The 26,878-nt window shown below is 35.1% G+C and overlaps 1 protein-coding gene across 1 annotated transcript in view; it reads right to left on the bottom strand.

The window, feature by feature from the left end:
- The window catches only part of LOC117343350 (excitatory amino acid transporter 1-like), a 64,113-nt gene extending 37,843 nt beyond the window's left edge, over positions 1-26,270 (bottom strand). The window contains exon 1 of the mRNA XM_033905691.1: positions 25,960-26,270. Within this exon, the coding sequence (XP_033761582.1) occupies positions 25,960-26,270 (311 nt within the window). The remainder of the gene's footprint in view (positions 1-25,959) is intronic.
- Positions 26,271-26,878: the final 608 nt, after the last annotated feature.

Raw genomic sequence — 26,878 nt, 5'->3', positions numbered from 1 at the left:
TATTTTTGAGAAAATAAGCAAAACACTTTTTTTTTCTATTCAGACAGGCGAAATCCGGCTCGGATGGGACTTTCCCGTCTACCCAGATAATCATGCGACGTAACATATCTATCATGACGTCACAATAGTGTTATTATACATTCGATATTTTTGACATGGCAGAACGGGCCAGTTTTGTGCCAAAAAGATTAATCACGTGACAATGAATGCACGTGTCTTTTAAAGAAAACATTCAGATTCGCCAGAGCACCTGTTTTTGTCAAGTCAGCCTAATGGTAGCCATAACCTGCTTAAATAGTAAAACCCTGAAATCCCATATTTCGTTACCTTTTATCAGAAAAAACACCCAAGACAGAATATCATATTAAAATAACATAATCGAAATATATTCAAATGTGATAGCTATACAGTGAAATATAATGCTTTTTTAAATGGTTACACATTTTAACAACACATCGGCCCTACCTTTCGAAGCTACGAACAAATTATTTGTTCACTACAAGCTGCTTAATGTTATTTATTTAAGACTGGTATCAGTGATTATTCATACTATGCTTTAGTAATTCAGGACATAGAATAAAATCACGTTAATAGATCTTAAAAATAGCTTACGTATGAGTCAAGACTGATTGTCAATTCTATGAAAATTACAAGACAAAAATCTGTCAGTTGATATCGTTGGCTATTGAAACATTTTCAAACCAAGGTATATCGATGTAGTTGTATACATACAGTAAAAGCTTGATATAGTCACGGTGTTTTCAACAAAGTCAATCCAAACGTCAGTATTTTTATATATTTACATACAGTCAAACCTGCCTATGTCGAGCTCGCCATTAAAACTCTGCATGCCAAGGTAATTGTGATTAGGAACCACATCGATATAAGCAGTTCGATCATGATTTATATTACCTACACTTATAGAAAACGTACTTTAAATTGGACAGTAAATGTACAGCTGTAATCAATTGTGTATTTGTAGAATTAGACCAAAAATGCAATTAGATAAACAGCTGTGAGGCAAATAGATTTTTCAAATTCAATGAATAGCATTTCAATGCAAGTATGTGTAGGATCTACTTTCAGCTAATGTAACCTATATTGGGTAGCTTTCGTTTATTTTGACGCGTCCATGATCACAAACGAACGGATTATCATTGATGAATTTGAGACATGACTTAGGAAACACATAAGACATTTTCTCGGTTGTGAACACTATTTTCTTATTGCTTGCCTAGCAATGACAAAACAAATGTCGTCTGCTCAAATTGTACTAGGGAATGTTTGTAGCTTATACGTGTATGACGATATGAGTTACACCTCAGTAAAAAAAAACATCCGAAACGCATTTCTGGTTTGAATACCATCACTTGCAGCGCAGATAGTTTGTCGAGGAATGCAATTGCCATTTCCTGCACGACATGTTGCTGAATGCCACCGTCGTTGTTCAGCGGACACCTTCATACGGGTCTCCGTTACCAATAATGTATTACCAATGTCAAGATAAAGAAAATTAACCAAAATAGCACCAGACGAGGTACAGTCTTAATCATTCAAATTAACGTCCTGGGAACGATTTAAGTCGCCTGCATGAAATAAATGTAATTGAATATTGAAATAAAACTACAAAAGATGACGTCATCCGACAAAAACTACCAAAGTGGCGTCTGTGTTTTGGTGATGTAAGTTTGAGAAAAGCGTGGCGGACACATATATTCGATCATACTTTATCGTCTTTAATATTCTGAAATCACATTATACGTTATTACATCAGTTACTCATGGGCTTTAACAATTAATGTTAAAGGTTTTCAATACAGAGCTATATTTATAAAGTTTACCACTTTTGGCAAATGTTTAACTTTATAAATGCAACCCTTGCGGGTTGAGATATATCGGTTGACATCACACATGGATGAGATATCAATCCCCCTGACTCGTTATATACAGCACAACGTGAACTGAAATTGATGGTGATAAGGTTACGCAACATCAGCTTATGAAGAAATCCTATTATGAGACCTAACGTTTCCAAAATAGAGGCGCGATTTAACTGTCTTTCCCTACGAAGGGGCTGATTTTTCCTTAACTTAAAAACAGCAATGTACCTTTGGAGTTTGTGTGAAAATATGATTTGGCGTGAAAATATCTGAGAAAGCAAGCGCATATATAACAATCAGGCGCTGCACTACACTGTTCCATTTGCAGTTAAACACACTCTGTGATTTTGTTCTGTGGGTCATACAGGATGAGTGTTCAACACGCACATAAACTCAAAATAACTACGTTACGAAATTTCTTGATTTAATATGTAGAGGACCGCACAAGAGGGTTAAAATAAAAATGAAACTCAAAACAAGTCGAAGAAAGACGTATGTCACTAAGTCACGAAGACACGTAGTGATGACGTTTTTTTTAATGATTTTGCTATCTTCCTTTATATATATAACTATAAAACATAGGATGGAAAAATTCTGATTTCGGTTTTAATATAATTTGGTTCAAGGAAGAATGATTTGATGCAGTCTTTTCTACTTTACTAAATTTGTACATCGCAAATTGTTTTGAATTTATATAGTATGCTGTGAATGTAGTGTAATTTTCAATATTAGCTGGTTATTTAAAATATATTATCAGGTTTCTGAAATAGTTCAAGATGATAAATATTATATACCACTAAATAAATGAGCTAATTTTTAACAACATGTTACTGTTTGGACACACGTCGATACGCCACCTGACAGATCAATTTACACCGATTTCAGTTGAAAGTCTGACACAATATCAATCTTCTTCTTATCTTTCTTCTTTGATTCATCCATAATGATAATATCATAGATTTTCCAGATCAAATAAAAATTTCAAAAGAAGCAATCGCATTCGGTTCTTTCAAGTTAATGACAAACATCTATTCTTATCTTCGATCAATTTGTGCTTCCTGAGTTCTCCATCTTTCGGGGCAACCACGGGTTTATTTTTACAATGAACTATTGCAATCGATTTTTTGGTATCTTTGGGTTATAACTCAAGTTGAAAATATTGGAAAAAAATCATCTTCAAAAGAAAACTAGTGTCACGTGATCACAATAAATCAGGAATAACCATACAGTAAGATTAGAAACCCCTTCTTGGGGCCCCTATAATCCAGTGTACCCTAGGATAAGCACTGTGGAGCTAAGTTTATCAATTAAACATAAACTACCTGAGCATTACCTACATAGTGGTGCTCATATCTAGAGATATGTGTTGAAACAACGCGTACCTTGAATAATGGATGCCCCGCCATTGTCGATCTTACCCCCTCACGAGATTCACACACAGTTACGGCAAAATCCCGTGATGTCACGAGATCTCGAATAGGTTAATTCCCAATTGACCCGTACTTACGTAGCCATACATAACCGGAGTCAGATTGACTCGTCTGTTACCAGATTTTTGTTTCTATAACAGACATCTTGAAGTAGTATGTCTCACAAAAGCATGGTCTGTTGGTGGTTCTTTTTCGGTTCCTTGTCCTCAAAAGAGCAAACAACACCAAACACCAATTTCCATCCGCATAAGCAACTCTTATTGTGTTTTACAGAAGGTAGACAATCATATTTTTAATACAAGCTCAAATTGAAGAAATAGGTATGGAAATTGTGCACTGATCTTTTTCTGAAGCAATTTTCAAATAAGTGGTTTTGCGTTAAGATTTCACGTACGACCTTGCATGTTCTTCAAAATAAGTTCAGCTGAAAACTAGCACTTGAATATAGACATGTTTACTTGATATCTACTTTTAAGTACACAGCTCTTAAAAGCTTCACATTTTTGAACGCCATTTTTAAAACAACGTGTTTGGTAGCAGATGTTGACAGCCGGGCATTTATCCGAGGTGAAGGTCAATAACGATTGCAGTAGACTTCGCGTTGGTCCTACAGGAAAGTCAAGAGCTATTTTTATACATGCTCTAAGCAAGTAAATGTGTAATATTTAAGAGGATTCCGATCTACTTAGATGAAATTAGATGACTTAGACGGCACATTGTCCAATCTCATCTTTCGGAAATGCTATAAGATGAATGCAAATAAGTTTGCTCATAATGAAGATGACAACAAAACATATTTTGAGAAAAAAATTATATAATGAATTTAATTGAATAGGAAATTAGATTTTTTAGATATCAAATAGGCCTAAAATCGTCTCCCTTGTCACTTGAATTGATCCAAATTTCCTTACATTTGCATGGTAGTTCTCGTCGAAGAAGCCGATGATGACGCTTGCTTCCCGGAACACCTGGCTTTATTTTCCGTTTACATGGGTTTCCATGCAATTCTACATGTATGTATTTTTCATATTTTGCTCTTGTATGAGGATTTCGTGAAAATATTGGCATTCTCCCTTTTCGTTAGGTTTCTGACCACTTTGAGATAAATGTTTACACTATTTGCTGCTGATTTTGTTTTGTTTTTTTATTCCACGATTTGCTTTCCTTCGTTGTTCTGAATGTTCTAATGAAACAAGTAGCTTTCAGTAAACTCATCAATAAAATTGCTCAAAATTCTTAAAAACACCCCCTCCTTCATACAGAAACAATTGTTCTCAATATAGATCATCAAACTACAAAACGAGAAATGATCAACTTAGAGTGAAGTTATCATGCTGGCGAATACTAGTTTACAAAATACTATTGTGTATTTAGAATTGACGTTAGTTACATCGAACGAGGGTGTGATTGTTCCTGGGAACAGTGACCCCTGAACATCCACCTGGATGTAAAATAAATAAAGAATTATAACAAGAATACTTTGGGTTAATTAACATCAGTTTTGCCGATTTCTCTCTTAAAACTCTCTGGATCTGAATCACTTCGTGTGATTTCTAAAAATTGTTTCTAAGATTTTGTGTCGCGCAAAACCATGGACGGCCCAAACTCTTCGTTATGAATTTTTTTTCTTATGAATACAGAAAATTGTGTCCTTGCATTTTTTAAGAAACCCATGAAAGGCCCCGATATATAGCCGCCATCCGCGCGTGCTGTAGTACGACTGCCTGGCATTGTATTGACGGGATTGGGGTCAGACATTGACGTCACAAATCCTATTCATCAAATATCAGCGTTGAATTATACCGAAGAAGCTGATGAATTGTAAACCAGACGGAGACAGATAAAGCGGGAAATAATCTTCCCTCCTGCTTCAGTCAACACCACAGAAATAAAAACAATTAAACAAAAATATTAAGATACTATATCCACTTCTCCATATGTCACAAATGAGAATGTGGTCCTGACAGTGTGAAAGTTCATTACACGAGATCCATCTCTTGTTTGGAGACGTCAGAAGCCGGGAGATAAGAAGGAACCGGAATCTCACAAGGGAAATAACATAATATGCCTAAGAAAGTTATCATAAAGACCATGCGTTCTCTCTTCAAACCTGTCTTATATGACAACGTCTGGAAGTGATGTAAGTCTCAAAGTAGATGTACAAAGTACTAATGGTACTCACAAGGAAATTAAACTTCATGCCAGTATAATCATTACCCTACTCATTAAGATTGATATAAAGTACTTTAAATTTATCGTTTTTGTGACAGGTTTGACATTTCGTTAAAATGTGTGCAAACCAATGCATGGTCGAATAAGGCGATTACTATATGGGCTCTCGCTACATTTAAAACATGAATATCTTTTCTGGCTCATCGTTCTTTTTACATCCTGTATCTTGTTGTTGGTGTCTTATCGGACACCTCTTTCCCATACCACCTTGTTTTGTTAAAGACAATACAAAGACAATTAGTGATATATGGAAATAGAAGAACAGGTGATTGAATCAATGTTGTGATTTAAAACTCCTAACAAACAAACAAATAAACAAACAAACAAACAAACCCTGCTGGGTATACTACACCAATTTTGAGTAAATATTCCCTTTTCAACAATTATACGACTATGCAATCTGATTTATAAATTTCTATAATCTTTGTGTGGAATAAAAAGAAGAGTAAAGCCCGTTATATAACTAGCATGTCGCGTCATTCGGATTACACTGTAATGAGGTTAGAAATTAACATTAGTTATAGCCATGTCAACCCTCCAGTCTCAACAAAGGGCATACTAATGTTGGTAATTCTGACACTATTTCAAAAGATTTCTTTAGAATTAATTGCCTACGACGTTGTCATGGAGAGTATCCCCAAGGTGTACGTAAATCCAAAGAACAGAGAAGCCTGTTTTTTTCTTACTTTTAACGTAAGCTGTTCGAAGTTGGCACACTTTGATTCAATTAACAGGCAGTTTTATATAGTTAAAAGGTATGCTTCATTTGGTTTTTCATCCCAGAAGAATATTTGATGTTACATGCAAAATGTAACTGATTGTTTGGAATTGTTTCGACATACCTACACAAATATGGCATTGGTAGTTAAATCATTAAATCTATTTCAATATTTGAAACCTACGATGAATTATTAAATGATAAGCTTTTCAAATTTACACTGGCACCATGTCAAAAAGTATAGTATAATAAGATAGACTATATAGGTAGTAATCTTCTTCTTATCACCAATGACAACTGTCATACGAATCTAAGTCACATTCACATAACACCACGTTTAGCTAGGGTATTTAAGCGAAACGATAGAGCACACGTTTATGTACAAATTTCTATATTCATAACGGATATCGATATTAAACAGGACACAGTGAAATCATGATGGTGATCTTGTCCATAGTATTAATCGCCCTGTATTTCTCCCATCCTGTAAGCTTGGTCCAACTTTCGTCACTCATCATAGGGAATGTGATACTTAGAGTAACCCATTAATATCGAATAACCTTCGAAACCAGAAGAGGTTAAGTTTGTCGGTAATGTTTATTAATTACGTTTCTTTTATCTTTTTGGCATCTCTTTTGTTATAGATTTATATCATATTGTTAATAGATCTGCGATTTTGAAATTTGTTTGATTAATATCATCTTCACCTACCTTGAAGGTGTGACAAATGATTCTCTTACCCTGGACAGGGATATCCGCAGTTTTACCGGGGTAAGATTTTCTTATCTCACCCTAGGGAAAGACAAGCTACACGTGCTCTTTGAACGTGCTCTTGTTCTCGATAGGGTGACGTTATTATGACCTGACCCGGAACGTTTGAGTGTTAATATCAGTAATATTCACAAAAGAAAATTAAAATAAGTATTAATTATCAGAGTTAACTGAGTGTTTGGTGTTCTTTTTTACAAGTTTATCAGAATTATATTTTGTGTGAAATCAACATCATAAGGTGTAAAGCGTCTGCTTCAGCCTTATCACAACAGTCATTCCTCGTCCACGTGTTGTTGTTTACATACGTTTTGATTTGGTTCACACTACGATTGGAAAACAGGATAAGAGAAAAATAATCATTCACCCGATTCTGGGATGTGATAGGGGGATCTCAACCCTCGGGGAGAGATTGTTGAGTTCCCAAACACTTGGCAAGCCTCGTGTTTGGGTATTTAACAATCTCCCCCCTCGATTTGAGATCCCCCTATCTCACCCCAAAATGGGTGAAAGATTCTATTAATCTCCAATTAGAGGGAAGATATTCTTGGCTGTATAATCTGAGCCTTTTCCGTGGATAAATAGTGACAAAATATCACCCCGTGTATTGGCTAATGAATTGTTGATAATGTTTAGTATTACCTTGTACATTAACAGAGTCTTGCGTTGGCACATGGAGATATTCCAGAGCGTTCTTTGTGGGCATTAAAGGTGCGAGATTCAATTCGATGTGTTATGAGATTCAATTCAATGTGTTATGAGATTCAATTTGACATCCAATACAATGGTCTTTTCTCTGCCATATCTGCAAGGTCAGAGTTTTTTTAATCAAATCATACTTTTATAATTTACGCAGGGTCAAGTTGTTCAAATAATGGTCAGCTTAATGACAACACTAAACCTGAAATCAACCAATTTATCTTTAAATATCCAAATATGAAACTAACCACACATACTTATCAATATGTATGACAACCTTACCCCGACGGTTGGAATCCTCTGATCTCATTCTATTCTTTTCTTAACCTGTGTGTCTACATCTAACATTGTTGCATCATTGCAGCACAATCTTGACGTGGCACGATCGAATTGTCGCCGTGACGTATTTGCATTGTAACAAGCACGTGCTATATGTCATACCCTAGGGGGTGACAGAGAAATCATGAACAGGTAAAGCTGGAGACAAATATGTGAATGATGGGAGAAATTGACACGAAAAGGTACGTGTAACCATGCTGTCTCTGTACTGATATAGGTGTCTTCGTATGGTGACGAGGTTGGTCGTCTCATCAAACCGACCTTTTCACTGATTAGAACAGAAAATTGCATGACATTCCACACACTGTCACGGCTATAACTTTTATTGAGGCTATCCTGGAATGAGTTTTGATGTTTTTTGTTAGTGTCGGTTGCTTACCGACTCCTACAGTAGCATCATCAATTTGAATTTCTGTCGAAAACTGTAGTTGATTTAATAATAGTTCCGCAATGTCGCTTGTGCAATATATAAAAATGTCTAAGTCATATCCTGCTTCAAGACTACAAACAAAGGAAGCTGTAAATCTAGCAAGGTCTCGTTCGTGTAAGCGGAAGAACTAATTGATGACCTTGACATACGTGCTTATACACGATAAAAGATATTCATTTTTAGAGAAACTAAAAATCATAGCTTTGCCATCCAAAGACGATGTTACCGTTACGTAATATCCGGTTCATTTCTCCAATTTTAAATGACAATTTGTTATCATACTTAAAATGGTTTCGCGCCTCGCAGCAGACGACACTCTTCTGATAGTTGACCTTCCAACAAATGCCACGTCAGCATGTAGAACTTCGCCAAATTACGCTGACTCTTAGGGACTTTATTGTTTATCGGTAGCTATACTAAATCTAAACTACTCATATCAGTTGTATACCAGTTTATGCAAAATACCAGTCTTGAACATAATAAGGATGTTTACAAAGCATAGCCTGCTACTGCATTTAAATAATTGACAGCAGAAGCATTGCAACATGCCGTAACATTCTCACTCTGAAGTTCGTTTGGGATATATGACATCAGTAATGGCGACAAATGATGGTAACCAGAACTGTATAATTAAATTCGAGATGGTTAACCTGGCTTCATCTTTGTAAGAGCCCGGATGTAAATCTAATACTAGCTCTTCAAGCGGTCTAAAGAAACCGAGCCGAGTTTTGCTACAACTCAAATAAACGTTCATTACCGCCACGCTGAGATGTGAACCAGTCTAACTCATCGTGGGATTATGTCGATATAGAGACGATGAATGTCAATGACGGTACCTGTGGGGCCATGCTTCAATTAAAAGTACTCTTTGTCAGACAAGCAGTGTATTGCACAAGTTTCGAGCAATATAATGTTGTCAAATGTAATGTAATTGTTGGAGAATATCTTGCTGTATTAGAGAAGATTTAGATGTTTCCCGTTTTTGTCCTTTTACAGTAACATGTCAGTTTGAGAATGACAGAGACATCATTCACATGAATAGAACATACACCCATGCGATCAATTTTAATAGTCCTTTTTAAAGATATGGATTAGGATAGACCAGGACCCAGTTGATCAAAGGGTGAATAGGCTAATTACAGTTTAACAACAATTTTGAAATCCTGATAAAATAATATCTGATAAAATTTACTATTCTATGGAATTCTATGAAACTATAACACCTCGTCAGTCTCTTCCTACCTGCCTATTTTGAGGAATACACACACACACAGGTTTTAAAGTAAAGGAGAAATGATATTTTCACTTATCAAGGTGATTAAGATAATCACCTTTTGAACAACTTGGTCCTGATATTTAGGACCAAATTGTACGGTTAACCAAATATGGATGATCAAGTAATGGTAAATTGACACAGTAGAGGTTTCATTGTAGGAAGTAAGAAATATCTGTTGCCTGTGATTCATGAGAAAATACGGGGAGATCATGCGTCCGTTGTCTTATGCAGATATTTCCTGGGGCTACGCTGCCCACACTGCATAATATTCAATTATCTTATTGGTTGTACGTATACATGATAAAGCTGATAAAGAAAGACATGCACATCCAGTTCGTGAGAATCACTGACCTAGAAGATACTGCATAACAACAAAAAGCAATATAAAGGTATTTCCCTGAAGGTCAACATTATTGCATCACTTGCAACTTTCCTCTAACGGGCTTACTCCGGAATACCATGGTTTTCGTGAGAATTGCAACCTAATGTTTCAAGAGGTCCAATTTGACGAAGAGTATGGACAACTTCTTGCCTGACATAGTTTTTTTTGGAAATTTTGTGTATTTATCAATATTACCATATGATTTTTATTTTGCAAAGTTGCTTTCTCCTAAATTTTTCAACATGTCGCTATCGTCGTTGAAAGTAAAGATTTGAATTTTCATTTACAAAGTTTAAACTGACCAGAACAGATCATTCAGTTGTTGTTAAGTGGTTTTAACCAACTGGCGAAAAGACTTATTGTTTTTTTCTGTTCTTTTTCTTCTTCTGCACTCTATTTTGTCGAAGAATTGCTCCAAAATTATATGAGGTATGTCAATGACCTTTTTCTTTTATTGTATGGCATATGTTAAAGGAGTGTCGTCATCTATTAAAAAGGTCAGGAATCCAATATGGCTGTCATGACGTCATACCTAAAACGTTTTTAAATGGCCATAACTCTAAAACCATTGAATTGACAGTGTTCATGCAATCATTTGTAGAATATCTTCGGAGCTAATTTGTTTTTCTTTGCCAAGTTAATACAAGAAATTGTCCAATAAAAAAGCTTGCAAAGGGTCAAAGTTCGTCTATATTTAGAAAATCTTCATTTTTCAATATTTTCAAAAAAATCTTCTAAGATCGATGCAGTATGTCATTCCAATGATTTTGATGTTTTTAGTTTTTCGGTAACATTTGCCGTTAACGTGGTACGCCATTTTGAAACGCATTCTATTCTTAATAGGAACGTATATATTTTTGTTTCCAAATCTTTAGACGTAGCCTTTCATTGTTGTATTAATGATGTACCTATTCCAAACGTTAATTACCGTTTCCTGACTAATAATATCTCCGATGGTGGCTGTATTTGAGCCTTAAAATAACTATAGAATTTGGATTGATGTCTATGAATTATTTTGCACTAGATCTTCTAGTTATTATATGTTTTATACCAACATATCAGGTCAGCCTGCACGTGGGGAGCGCGTGGTATGTGTACTTGTGATAGCGCAGAACTGGTGCCGACTTCATAATACTCAGCAGGACATATCACTCGGTCACATTAAACTGAGCGAATACGTCATCTTACTCCCAAAATACTGAATGTTAAGAAACAGTAGCAAATGCCGTTTTTATATAGCCGGACATATGGCTAGCCAGGAAATAGAACCCCAAACCTGCCTTACAGGGGCCATCAACTTAATGCCCTAAATATAGGGTCAAGGGAGCCATTATGGAGATGAAAGTTGTTTAGAAAGAGAAAATGTACGACCCTTAATTTAGTCGCCTCTTATGAATCATACAATGCGAGCAACAGGTAAATCTTTAGGTTTTCTGATTGTGTTGTACATGTATATCCTATTCTTGAAATTGTATTAAACAAAAAATCTAAACAAATTGTTATTCTATCAAAAAACTCAAAAGTTGATATAAAATATTAATTACGTTTTTCTACAATATAATGTACTGTAAAAAGTGCTAGACAAGCGGTTTATCAATAAGCTTTTCAGCATTACAAACTCATTTGATATTACTGTTGCCGTCCTGGCGCCCCCTAGCGGACACGTGATACCAGTGTATGTGGTCGTTGAAGCGCATGCCCGCTTTATCTCCAGCCATCTCTCGGGGATCCTTAGAACTATTGATGAAAATGTTGGCCACACATACAAGGATTATGATGTGACCGATTTACTTAATGTGCGGATCACATTACAAACATAGCTAAAGCCCACATTATTAGGCGGTGTCCATTTTATAGATTTAATTGTCGAAAAGAGGTATCTTGAAAATTCGTCAATAATAATATGCTATGACATAAATTTGATGTCCGTAAATTGCATTTAAATTAATTTTTGCTAAAACAAATATATGATGTGTCATCTTTTCTACGGCTAGTCTTAAATGAAAGTGGAACTCCACCCTTTCCTCAGAAAGTGGAACCAACAGCTTGACCGTAGAAACATAAACATAGCTATTAAAAAGAGAAGAGGTCATGGCCTTTATGTTTTAATGTTACATAATCAAATGGGGGAACAATTGGTGGTATATTTTTAATAACTGAACACCTTTTTAAATAAGCAAACACCTTAACTTAACTTGGTGTAATATATAAAACGTGAAACATTGATTCAAATGTGATGTAAAATATCTTTCACGCATAAAATATACATCAATGAGTCATATATGTTGAGTGAAATGCTGACTTTTGACCTGTAGTTGAGCGCTCGCCCCTGTGAGGAAGGCTTTGGATCCTGTCCCGCGGTCGAGGCATACCAATGTCTCTAAATGCTAGTTGCTACTCCTGCTTAATGCTCAGTATTTTGGGAATGAGGCGACTCTTGGTTTGCTCGTTGTCAGTATAAAGGTGTCCTGATGGATATATCCGACAGTATGCTTCAATGAGATAGCACTACCACAAGGGGACAGCCACGAATAAACCGCAATCTCCCAAAACACACACATACACTTCAGGTGTACATCAAGCATACAGGGAAAGGCGTCTTTAAATTACCATAACTGTTGATAGGACTTTAAACAAAACAAACATTGATTTAAGTGCTGTTTGGTTATCTTCCAGTTATAGGCTTGTTACCCATTGAGGGGACATATAACTTTCATAATAGTCACTGCATCTTGCTTAGTGGCCGTTACATATGTCAGATACTGTTAATCGATGACCTCTACGGATTAAGGGAGACGAACTTTTGTTCATGTCTATTTGCATCTCATTATTGTTTGGTTAATCATTTGCCATGTAACGGTATATTGAGAATATTCCGTATGTAACAAGTCATTTCCACTGTAAACCTATGAGCTATGCACACGTCTAAGCTTCCCTTCAGGTCTAATATAAAATACTATAAACGCAAGTCTAACATAAAATACTGTAAACGCAAGTCTAATATAAAATACTGTAAACGAAAGTCTAATATAAATATATATATATGGTGTTGCTGAAGTTCATTGATTTTCGCAGAATGCTGCTATCAATATTCTGTTGTTTCTTCAGAGACAGACAGATTTCTCATGACGAAACATATATGTATCAAACCCTGACATATAGTACAAAATACTGAACGCGCTTCATTAGTTTTATTACGCAGCGATATTCATTTCTGGTTGAAACAATGCCACGCGATCCGTCTACATTTATGCTTGCAACTTTCTTGCTATGACATTTGTAATGTCTATATATGGTATAGTGTTGCAGGCAAAATGTTGACTACTTTGATTACATGCTTAAAGACACAAACACATTGTCTAAAATGAAATTAATCACAAATAACAAGAAAAAAAGTCCGTTGGTCCAACGATTGCATACACGATTGCGTACGTGTGAACGTTTGTGATTGTATTCATACATGTGTGAACGTTTGTGATTGTATTCATAAATGTGTGAACGTTTGTGATTGTATTCATAAATGTGTGAACGTTTGTGATTGTATTCATAAATGTGTGAACATTTCATGATTTGTAAATAAGGAATATTTACCCTATTCTAAATCATGGATGAAGGTCTTAACAGTTTAGCAAACAACATCTCTTATTTAATGTACAGAAATTACATTAAAAATAAAACTCGTTTCTGCTGCTCCTTATGTGTGTCCACTAATCCTAAACCAATTGCTTTACTCGCCGATTGTGTTGACCGGTGGTCACTGTTTGGACAGACACATTAACCACTGCAATCGATAAGGATATCACAGTTATATTCCCTTCAATGACTTTTTCATTAATATCTATCCTATTTTCTATGGATAATACAATCAGTGCGAATAGCCGTGACACCCGTCCGGATATATGGATCCGTCTTCGCTTCGTCGTAATCAATGTTATATACTCTCTTGCTCGACATCAATCTGCACGTGAGGACGGGTCATGCTGAGTCTTCCTGAACTGAACTAAATCGTGTCATCCAAGCTCAGACAGTATTGACTCTACTTGTGACGTTCTCGTGAATTCTCACCCAGAAGCGATATTTAGATTTGTTTGTAGATGCCAAAATACGTCATATAAGTTTCACATAATAGGAGAAGATATAATGGAGACGCGACTTAATTGCTCTTTAACAACAGTAAACGTCACTGTCCCTTATGGCTAGCACAGTATACCAATCATTTGTCATAAAAACAAGTGTTTAAAACTACGTACACAGGCATTTCTGGTATCCCAATGGCAGTGTTATGTAAAACAGGTGCGTGTCAGTTGGTTTAGTGAAATAAAAATGAAGACAGCAACCTGTGTGACTAAAACGACATAGTCAAATGTTGCGACATAATTGTTACGCAACTATCTTTCGTGAAAATTTAAATATTTAGCAGAAAAAGAAATCACATTTTGTTATGGCGAAAATCCTATTTGTGAAAACAGAATAGCATAACGGGAGTAAAAAACCTTTAGCTCCTTTGTGGCTATTCTAAATAATAAGGGAAGAAGACATTCCCCTGTAGATAAATATAATTGCAGTACAAATCTTCTTTATGAACAATGAAAAGTCTGACGTAGGTAAATATCTTATGTGTGGACAATGAAAAGTATGACGAAAGTAGAAGTCTCCTTTCTGGAGAATGAAAAGTATGTCATTGATTGATATCCCATTTGTATACAATGAAAAGTATGACAGAAGTTGAAATTCCTTTGTGGAGAGCAAAACGTATGATGGAAGTTGAAATCTCTTTTGTGGAGAGCAAAACGTATGATGGAAGTTGAAATCTCTTTTGTGAAGAATGAAAAGTGTGGCGGAAGATGAAATCATTTCTGTGGAGATGGAAAAGTATGACGGAAGATGAAATCATTTCTGTGGAGATGGAAAAGTATGACGGAAGTTGAAATATCTTTTGTGGAGATGGAAAAGTATGGCGAAAGTACACACTAAAGTAACGGAAGAAGGACTATTTCGTTTGGATGTTACAATCTATAGTAAAGAACAAATCATTTAAATATATATATTATCCTTCTTATACTCTCTTTGATGGTCAGCCAACTGGAAATCAATGACCACCTAATTTCCAATATTGCTATGTCCGATACATTTCTGACGTCAATGCTAGGTGTCATATACATGGTCACTTGTTATCGACGGAAGGCGTATTGTCCTGTTGTCTTCAGAAGGTTAGCATTTCAGACTGCTGGGCTTGTCAACATTGCGAGAGAAATCTATAATTTCTTTGTTGGTTAAATCCTTCCAAGGTTAAGTTATTATTTACCTCTGTCACCAGGGATTATGTCTGGTAAATCTTCTATGAAAATATGACACCGATGGAACCGTAGTCAAAGCCACTCAGATATTTGTTTTGTTTGTGAGGAGATTGAAGTCATCATAACAACTATGATCTTATGGGTAAAATGTCCACCGATAACGGGACTACTGTTAAACTCTTGTATAGTTCTATCACGCTGAAATGCCATTATAAAACCTCAACTGCTTACCAACGTATTATCCAATGCTGAACGTAAAACTGTCTCGGTCAGGGGACACAACCCATAACCAATATTTCTCGATTTGGCGTACGCAGAAATGTGGGTTTGACACGTGACGCGAAATAAGCTACTTAATCTAGGAAGTAAATGATACAAGGAAGTTGGAGTAGGTGTAAAACATAATAATGATATCAACAGCATTCACCTAAATGTTTGTATTAGTATAATAGACGCTCATCCAAGAAAAGGGTTATTATAACAGATAGATTCTTACTAATCTGCACGAGAGAACATCAAGAAATGTGATATCCTTTTTCTGACTTTAATTAGGGGGGAAACGTGATTTGTTGAAATATATCCTTATCCCACATATACTTTTAAATACGTATGTTTGCTTCGTGAATGTTATTCCGATGCCTTATATTTTGATAATATTCAAAGTAAACATGTACAGAATGCTGACTACGCATGCGTTATACACATGTTTCCGGGTCAGTGTCTCTGGTTCTTGAGATGACGTCTCAAAGCTCATCAGTAGAGTGGAATGGCATGCCATTCTCCTATTGAGCAGATTTTACGAACTTAATCAGATTTTCCCGGTAATGAGAGTCAGGTACTCGTATTGATTGAAGTTTATATATCAATACCCTTCAGTGGCAATGCTTATATGTGCCCATCTTCTACGTATAGTTTCATAAATACAACAATACATAACGGAATGTGTGATCCGCGCAACGGTAAGTCTATTGTCGATATCACGTTCAATCAGGACTGGTGTACTACCACCTGGAATCTCAGACACTGTTGAATCTAGTGTGGCATAAAAGCTTCCCCGAGGTCTGCAAATATATATGTCTAAAGTTTATCTGGTGTTAATCAGCAAAGCAACAAGACAGATAAATGATATGTTTCAGAATCAGACTAAAACCTTATACAACACTACTAAGTAATCGGTGTTATCCTTAACAATGAAGTGTAGCTATACTGGTGACATTTTCACGTCTTCTGTTATTTAATAATCACGATTTTCGCTCCACTAGAATAAATATATATATAAAATCCTCAGATACCAATTATTCTGAAACAAAATAAGCTAACGATACCAACGCTACTCTTGAAAACACGACGGAAATGTATGGTTGAAGTTGCCAGAATGGATAAACATTTCAAGTGTTAAAATTAAAAACAAAGATAAATTATAGGAAAGTTCAAAGTCTGCATTAATTACGAATAGGTCGCCTCTTACGATCAGGAAGTGGAGTATAACGAACCTAGCCTACCTCTAAATGAGTTGTTTTTAGAAACTATGCTTAATTGCATCAATTAATTACTAATACGCTTTCGTCGCGAACTAGAACAATTGAAATTAGTATTATGATAACTTTTGTTGTTTGTCACATTTAAGCAACACATTCCATCCATTGACAGGTGACATTTATATTAAATCCTTATTTCACTTGTATTCATAACTTAAATACAATGATAACTGTGTTATATCTGGTTTGCACGCAATATTGAGGTGGTTTTGTTATTCATTGGGCTAGATAAACATCAATAAAAGACGTATATAACAGATGAATACATTTTTTAAAAGTTTGTGATTTTACGCCTTTGAACACGCTAAGGCCATGGTAAGACAATGTCCTTGAATGATGTTACCACGCAAGGAGTAAAGTGCGATCTCACTGAAATGTCACGTCCTGGTCATGCTGGCACAGCAAACACACCACTGTCTCGTTAAACTGAAAAAAAACTGGCTTTTCAGGCCTCATCACCAAATAATTTGTGGAGAAACGGCTAACAAGATTACTGATTTGTTTAGTCTTGTTAGTCAGGTGTAAGGTGAATTTTGGTGAGATCGGGTGTATGGTGAATATTAGTGAGATTGGTTTTAAGGTGAATTTTGATACATGTATGTATACTGCAAGAGTGACATATGTCTTTGATTATTTTATACTCATTTAAGTAAGGAGATACATACAAAGTTTTTTTCCCTACAATTATAACAGATGCATACTTATGTAAAGGTGTATCCCAGGTTCAGCCACTGTAGGCGATGGATACACAAAAACAGATGCATGTATTATGATATCTGAATTATCACAGGCGGTAAGAAAAATACTGTATAGCAATACCACATTGATATATAAGTGGGGCTCTATTTCTTCCTCTCTGACATTTTGTAGATAAGAAATGAAGTTATAAAATAACAATTTTGCTTATCTTTAAATTTTGAAGAAAAGCAGAAAAATGAAACGTCTAGACCACATATTGAGTCAGTTAGGCGCGTTCTCATGTATAGATGTTACCAATAACTAATTACTTGACATGTTTGTATGATACTTTGAAAACCATTCATATCTCAAAGTTTATGCTGACATATAACATAAATATGATAAGTTAATTCCACTGAAGAACCTGATGAACATCAATTATATAAAGTATCGACAATCACTTTAAACAGTTTCCGGAAAGAAACATTCATATTAATTACAAGAGTGTCACCTCATTTTAGAAAAATGAAAAATCGGGCTATTTTTCTTCCTAGATCTTCCATGAGAAACTGTCCAAGACAAGTTGTGTCCATTTTTTAAGATGGTATATACAAAGAATGAATGCAATCCCAGCATCATCAATCTGTGTGGTTGGATGGTTACAATACACAGATTTAATGCTATTAAGGACGTCAGTATTCTATGTGATATTATGTAGACTTGACTGCCTGTCGAAGATTTTTTACCCTCTGCGTGGCTTCGTTCCGAAAAATAAAATGCCTGGTTAGGGTTATTGATCCTGTCATTTTCATTGGCTAGTACTTATATATGCCATATTCCATGTCCACATTAGCGGCTGGGGTTTTTGCGGAAAAAAACACATTTTTTTTTAACTATATAATAAGGCATGCAATTGTAACTTTGAATTATACATTTAAATAAGAATAATACAGATGTGGAAATTGTTCTTTTTGGAAGACTCAGGTAATATGCCATCCAAAACAACAACTGATTAGTATCATTAATCTAGTATTACATTTGAAATGTTCAAACGAATAATTGATGATAAACAAAGATAATACAAACGCCATTGACACGCAGATATGATAACAGCTGGCATGACACATATACATCTCATCTTTAAATGAAAAATGATTTTAATAAGGAGGACAAAAATGACTGTTTTGGCGCGAACATTAAAAGCTTACCTTTTTCAGAAATGCTTAATTGACGGAAAGCATGAGCTTATTATGTCACAGACATCTGGTGCCAAGGAAATCGTAAACTCAAATTGGTCTGGGCAAACTCTTAAGGTCGGAATTTTGTTCCAGTATTTTTATCTTTTCTTGCAAAACACGTAAATAACGGTCTTATTAAACTGTGATTTATCAGTCTGGAAATGTTTAGTTGTTGTGATACCGTCTACCCAGACAAATCGAGGGTGCTTTAAATTATATATCGTTTGAAACGTTTCGTTATTACTCTGTATCAAAGTGCGTGTTTACTTAAGTAGGATACATCCGTCTGAATTGACGGGGACCTGTTTCCTTATCGTATACACCGTTCTATTTAACATGGAGTTACAGACAAACATATATATCAATGTATCTCATTCAAAACAGTATGCCTCAATTGTATTCAGCAAAACTGGGATACGGTGACCCCAGTTTGTACAGAGCAAACCCTTGTTATAAAAATACTCATTAATTTATAGTAACGTTTTTGGTATAACCCCAATTGTTGATATATCACATTGATATAATGCCCCTTTTAATGTACAGTAAAAAAACATATAGTGTCCCTCGTTTATAGAACCATATTCATATTATCGTGGCATTGACATGATATACAAAGAAAAAGAAGTTCAAAGGGCTATATTGCCCCTCGTTTATGTACAGCAAAACACAGGTAAAAATATCGAAGTTATACCAAAGGAACTATATTGTCTTCCCTCGTCATTAAACAGTAAAACCTCGAAAAAAGACCCTCATCAATAGACAAGAAATCCGCGATAAAATATCCCAGCCATGATGCATCAACCATCAACCCCAATAAAATAACTTCGATATCGGGTGACCAAATTTTAGTTATACACTAATTTGAGGAGCAACAAAATAAGTAACCGGAAACAGAATTAACAGTATCTTTGGTCTTACTATTTTAAATACTTATGTTATCTCCAGTAAATCTTGGCCTTACAAAGGTCATTCAAATGTTTCCCTTATTCCACTTACATATCATGTTAAAAGAACTTTTTTTCAACTTTTCAATTTTTCATCTATAGTGCTTTAATATCAGTATCAGAGAATTAGTTAACACGTTCCAATTAACACAGTATGTCGTATCGGACTACATGAGATAACACGCGCAATGCACGTGCATTCCAGTAAGGACTGTGCATGCGTTATCAGTATTTACCAGCTAATAAACAAATTAATGTTTAAGCTTCGAGTGCAATTTAGGTTGCCGGTATTTTTACGTCATAGGCGATAGGAAGTATACACAAGCTAGTTTATATATATATATATATATATATATATATATTTTTTACTTTGGTTTCTGTACATTTACATCATATTACTTGAGTGATGTCAGTCTCCGTTGACAATTTACATACATAATGTTATAAACGGCTACTTTCGTATATAGTATGACGTTTTACTCATACAAAGTATTGACATAAACCTTGGCACTGCCTCATTACATGTGCTGTATAATGAATTGATACTGTACATATAACAATGATCTAAATATAAACATACACAATTTATCTTTGTGTCCACCAATAGTTTCAATTGATACCAAAGTGTACTCGTTTCCCGACCGATAGCATTGTAAACAAACAACGTAGCCCTGAATCATCCAATTGTAAAACAATTACACTGAAAACGTTTGTGTGTTTAAAACACGAGTTAGTTCGGCTCTACCGATTACATTTCAATTTCTCCGTGGATTTGTCAACATGTATGATATAAATATAGCTTTATTGACAGCCCACATTTTATGCTGATATTGTCTTGTACACAGTTTGTCACAGAACGGAAAGCTCTCTTTTTGTTATGCATGGCTAATCCATGTAATATTGATACGCGGGAGGCAACATGTCTGGTGTCCCGGCTGGTCCATGGTCCCTATGGACCGTCATATTGTTGTAGCAGAGACAGTAACCTAGCCAAATAGATACTCACAGTTACTGAATACACACGGCTTATATACAAAGGGCTTACCGAATACAAAAGGCTTTGGACTCATCAATACACTCTAGATAACCCATATGTTTTTTTACTCTGGTAAAATACGCAGTTTCTGAATTGATTGAATTTTGCATTATCTTGTTGCAGAATCCAAGTGCGTTGGGTGAGTTTTTGTGTTTTGTTTTTTGTTTTGCAACGATAAAGAAGATATATTGATATGGAAATATATTTAATACAAATACTTGTACAAATCGGAACCCATTTTATATTAGGACATTTTTGCATCTGTAACTGACACGGATTTTAACACACCAGATTCATTACATTCAGTGTCTTGCATATTCTGTTTCGTTCAGTACATCATCAGCGTTGCTATTTTTGTCCCTTTTCAACAACTGACAATGAAACACAAGTACATAGAAAACATGCTGCATCTATATGTGGACCTGACGCGTCAATTTAAATCATCTTAAGTCACAAACAATTTATATAATTTACATGTAGCCGAAATAGAAGACGGTTCTAATGTTGTCTCATAAATGTTTAAAATACAGTCAAACCTGTCTGTCTATATAGACCACACAAGTGAAACATGACCTTTATAAGAAGGTGGCTTTTATGGGGAGGTTCGCTTAATAAATTATGTTCCATTCGGGACCCGACATAGTTGGACTTATACAGAGGTATTAGTTATAATATGTTGGTGTCATTTAAGGCAAGTTCAATTGCAATAATAAAGACATGTTGAATATGTTGAAAACATAATATTCAACGGTAACCGTTTTTCAGTGGTTTTGATTTTTAAACATAGCATTAGATTATGTAACTGTAGGAATTTTGTACTGCTTTCTATGAAATATTTTAAGAATTATTGTGAAACGAATAAATGAATGTATTAAAGGGGCATGGTCATGTAGTTAGTTGTGTAATTGTTCTTGAAAACGGAGCTTATTGTTATTGTTTGTGCTCATTGATATTTCTTTATTGACATTGTTTCCATTTATTGATAATGCTATTCACATTTGCCTTTTTGGAAAGGAAGTTTTAATTTAGTTAATGGTTAACTTTCTACACTTATTGAAACTGAATACAAAATTATAAATGTGATTAGAATTTCATTTATGAAATTTGGAAACTAACTTAATCTAAAAGAATATAATTTATTGAATGTCTTCAATCAATTAACCCTAATCATTTGGAGGATATTTTATATAGCGTAATGTTGTATAACGCTGATACAGTGAATGCTGGCTATCCTCATTCATCATATTGTTACAAATATTGAAAATTGATTTATGTGATGCTGCCAATTACACCTATTGATGGGATGGTACACCAAATATAGCCGTGGCCTTAATCGCAGTATGTGGTTCTGTTATCTTTGATAAATGTATTGTTTAAGACTGAATATAATATGACTGCATCAATTCATTGCTGCTCTTATATTCTAAAGTTATTTCATGCACGTAGGATTTGAATGCATCGATAAATTATACGCTAAAATTATTTAAGATTTCTTTTTTTAACAGTTTAAGTATGCCACCTTCAAGGAGCATCGTGATTTTCTAAGGGTATGCATTTATAGATAATGATTTACTTGATCGATTGTCATTTTAAACACACAGGATAATACGCTTGACATTATAAAGCGATACACTTCCCTAAGGCCTCAAGTAGCTTTTACTATCAGCGCTGAAATATCAGTGTTGTCTCAAAGTTTAACCTGTATGAATATAATACAAAACAAAACCTGCTATTAACACAACTATAGTATGCGTAGTGTTTTAGGCGCCAAAACCATTTGATATCAGTAGAGAATAATATAGAGCATATAAAAAAATAGGGAACATCTCTTTGAAATTGGAAATTCGTACGAAAAGCTTCACCAATTCGCTTACATATATCGAAGAGAAACCTACATAAAAGAAACAAAATACAAAAATAATTCTCCTCGTTTAATAAAAAGAAATTGATAGATAGATACTAAAAAATACCACGAATCGCCCCCATTAGTGATTACAAAGGTAAAAAAGGTAAATTTCGCAAGTAGAAGAAAATGTTATTGTACCGTGCATATCAAAGGTCATTTTATATGATACTCATTAAGTGGTACATTGACTTTTATCTTCCTTGCGACATTAAACAAGGCAATAAAGCTGAACCGAAACGCTAATTACTAATCACAATATTCAACAGCTTGTTTGTCAATTTCAAACTAATTTACTAGGTAGTTGTAAATAATTAATTCCAATTATCACTTTGGTGGTACAATCTTTTCCCGTCATCAAGTGCGTTGTATATTACAGCAAATGTCGTTATCTATTTTTAATGATAAGGCTAATCAAGGTCATTGTATTTACAAAACAAAACCAGTATTTAAGGAATTATTGTAAGGAATTATTTACAGAACGAAACCCATCAGTGTTTACAAAGTATATCACAATGTGGCACAATATATTGGAACCCTTCAATACAGAGAAAGATTCGTATAGTGGAGTCAAAACGAATTAAACTGTATCATACAGCTGCTTCGTCCTTCTAGGACTCGTCATTGATGTAAGGGACGTCATACAACTGTTTCGTCATTTCCAAGACTCGTCAGTGATGTTAGTGACGTCATACAACTGTTTAGCCCTTCAAGGATTCGTCGGTGATGTAATAAGGACATCATACAGCTGTTTCGTCCTTCTAGGACTTGTCAGCGATGTTAGGGACATCACACAGCTGTTTCGTCCTTCTAGGACTTGTCAGCAATGTTAAGGCCCCAAAGTGTTGATAATGAGTAGGCGACAAAGGAAACTCACAATTATCGAAATATCAAAATATGGTGGGGAGTTGCAAAAGCAAATCAAGAACCCATTGTCTTACAATACAAGGACCAATATCTTACAAAGTAAAAGTATTAAGGTAGAATTCATAGCCATTTTGCAGAATGGTTGGCGAAAATATATGCATGCGTGTGTCCTCGATCGACAAAAACATCCTCGACAAGTGACAAACTAGTAAATTGTTTACATTGGGAACACAGCACAAGTTCTTCTATTGCAATATAAAACTTGCGCTTGTATGTCTTCTGTTCTATGAATAGATTTTGTTGATAGTTATTAAACAATAACAATTGTTTGCACATCTCACCTATATAATATAATATCGGGTGTAAACAGTCCTGAGTGTATGAGAACAAAAGGAAAACAAACAATAGGTAACGTCTCCTTTTGATTTGCGAGAAGACAAAAATCGTTAATGTATGATGATGGTTTCGAGATTAAAAACCCGAATTGTTTCTCTCGACAGAATAATGTATTTCTATGATCTTATAATCGTTATTAGGCATCAAGTTAGGGATTGTGTGAAGGCAGACAACAAGCCTCCGCTTATTATGTAATTGCCAGCATCAAAAATTATTACGAAATGCAATATTGAATAATTTATTCCTTGATATACCTGTCATTGGTGTTTATTTTTTATAAGTTAAACGTAATTTTGAATAAATATCTAACGAAAGGATGTATTCAGGTTAATCAAAGATACCGAAGTAAGAAATTTACAAAATATTAATCAAACTGCACCTTTCAGCTTTTTTGGTCCTTCAAGAAATCATCAGTAATGCTAGGAGCCGGAGATTGCAGAACTCAGAGTAGAATCGAGGAGATAAAGAAGGAAATGTACCTTAACCCCACAATCTAATCATTTTTTTTATTTTCGGGTATTGAATAATTTTAAATGATCATGAAACACGTGAGTTATATCTTGAACCGATGCCGCCATTCGTGAAAATTCCAACGTGGCGTACAGAATAACGGCCTACCGCGGGGACGTGCAGTTCACCAGCAGAGTTTGCCATCCAGAAAAGTAGATACAAACATGACTTCAATAAAATCCTTTAACAAATTTAAATCAGTAAAATCCCCTCACAAATAAATGTGTAATACACATTTGATTAAATTTCTGAGATATTTTCCAGTGAAATAATCAAGTAGGATTACTAGTCACGTGGGGTATATTTGAGACACGTGATGACAGACAACCAATTATTGGCAACGATAAATATGAATTTGGTCAAACACAAATGTCATTCACGCTTCAGATAATGCAGTTCCTAGTTTGATTAATATAATCTATTGGTGTCTATTTCGTTCAAGGAAATATTTTATCGTAAACCTGATACCTGTCGTATAACCGTATATGCTGTTTTTGTTTCGCAATAAATATATCAAAAATTGAATAAGGAATTTATTGGACAGGGATCCCTGTATGATGCCTGAATATCCACTACCAATCGGAGGCTTCACACGCAAACCATCCGTACATCCTAATTAAACGCAGAATCTAAAAACGTCATTATCTTTATGTAGTTAATAACCATATTTATTTTCATTTGTTGAATTCAAGCGGCATAGACATTTGATAAGATCATTTCTAAACCTCAACATTTCAAAACTCTTAAAAAAAAAAAAAAAAAAATCTTCTGGAACACTTTCTTTGTTCATGTTGTATCTTAGAAGTAGTGTTTTTCATCGGTTGACATTAATGAAAATGAAGTTGAGGCAATGAACGGGTTCTGTCTTTTCTGCCTCATCAGGTTACACAATGGAGCGACTGACAGATATGATATATACTACAGCATGCTCTATTTAACGTAGCATGGAAGAGTTGTCAAAGATGCATTGATAAGATTGACCGCAGATAATGGAATAATAATTCGAGGACAATAAAGGCAACGCACGTCTCTTATAAATTTATTATGTGCTGGTTTCTAGATTTTTACAAGTAGACCAAGACACGCTATCAGCAACATAAATGTCAGCAATGGAAGAAACATCAATATATCTTTTCTTCTTTTGATACCTCTTAAGAGGTGAGAGGTAATCTGACCGCAATAAACCATTTTGGAACACATTTGATGGTAGAGAATTTCAGAAGGTTGCTTATATTATGATTTTATTAAAACTTCTCTTTTTTTATCCTTGACAAATATGGATATTTGAGTAGGTAGATACACGCATGAATTATGTTTGTATCTTGTTCTTCTGTATGACCATGACCTGTCTTCCGGTTTCGTATTTTAGGAAAGAAAACTGTTAAATACAAAGACATACCTGATAAGATCAAGGAAAGTGTCAGCGGTGTTGAGTTTTTCTGTTTTTCCGTATCTCTGAATTTTTGACCGGTCAGCATTTCGGCCAGGCTGAATAATGACGGCCATAGTTATCCCCAAAATGACCGCCAAAAGCGTCGTCGTAGCAAAGTACGCCATTGTTCTCAACCCCATCTTGCCGCAGGTCTTGGCGTCCAGACCAGCAATTCCCGCTATCAAACTGGACACAATCAGTGGAAGAATCAACATTTTCAACATTCTCATCAACATTTCTCCAGGAAAAGACAGGTACATTATCTCTCTTTTCGTCATAGTCGTCCCAGTACGCACTGCGAACCCTATGGCGACCCCCAATACTACAGATCCCAATAAAAGAATCAAAATTAGGTTTTCTTTCACGCTTTGGATACATGTTTCCTTACATTTGCTCCTGTGAGGACCAGTCCCTTCTTCTGGGACGGGGATGACAATATGAGTGTTAACTTTCTGTTGATCTTGGTTAGGTTCCATTATTACAGCTGAAGAGTTTATCCCAAATTACGTATTTCCAAAATATATCTGATTCTTCTTATTCCAATGTATCATGTATTCCAGAACTATTAAAAACACACAAAAAGTATTCAAAAATCATAAATCACTGTAGCATTTCATTTAAATATAATCCACAATAGTAAATTAGGTTATACACAACTTTTCACCTATCAAAAATAATGATACCACATTCCACCTGCCACTTAGCTTCGGACGAGTTAGAGTTAGTTCCGTTCGTTTCAAATCTGGCACAATTGTTAAAAAGCAAGCGGTATGTATGATACCACGTGATACCACAATATCAATAAAAAGTATCGGGCAACATTAACTTCCAGGAATGTGCACATCCGTTTTCCACCTGTAGGAACCTTCTCGATCTCCCGACGTCA

Source organism: Pecten maximus, chromosome 15 (genome assembly GCF_902652985.1).
Source record: "Pecten maximus chromosome 15, xPecMax1.1, whole genome shotgun sequence".
Lineage (NCBI taxonomy): Eukaryota > Metazoa > Mollusca > Bivalvia > Pectinida > Pectinidae > Pecten > Pecten maximus.
The sequence above is the reverse complement of the archived record's forward strand: the minus strand, read 5'-3'. Positions and strand labels throughout refer to the sequence as shown.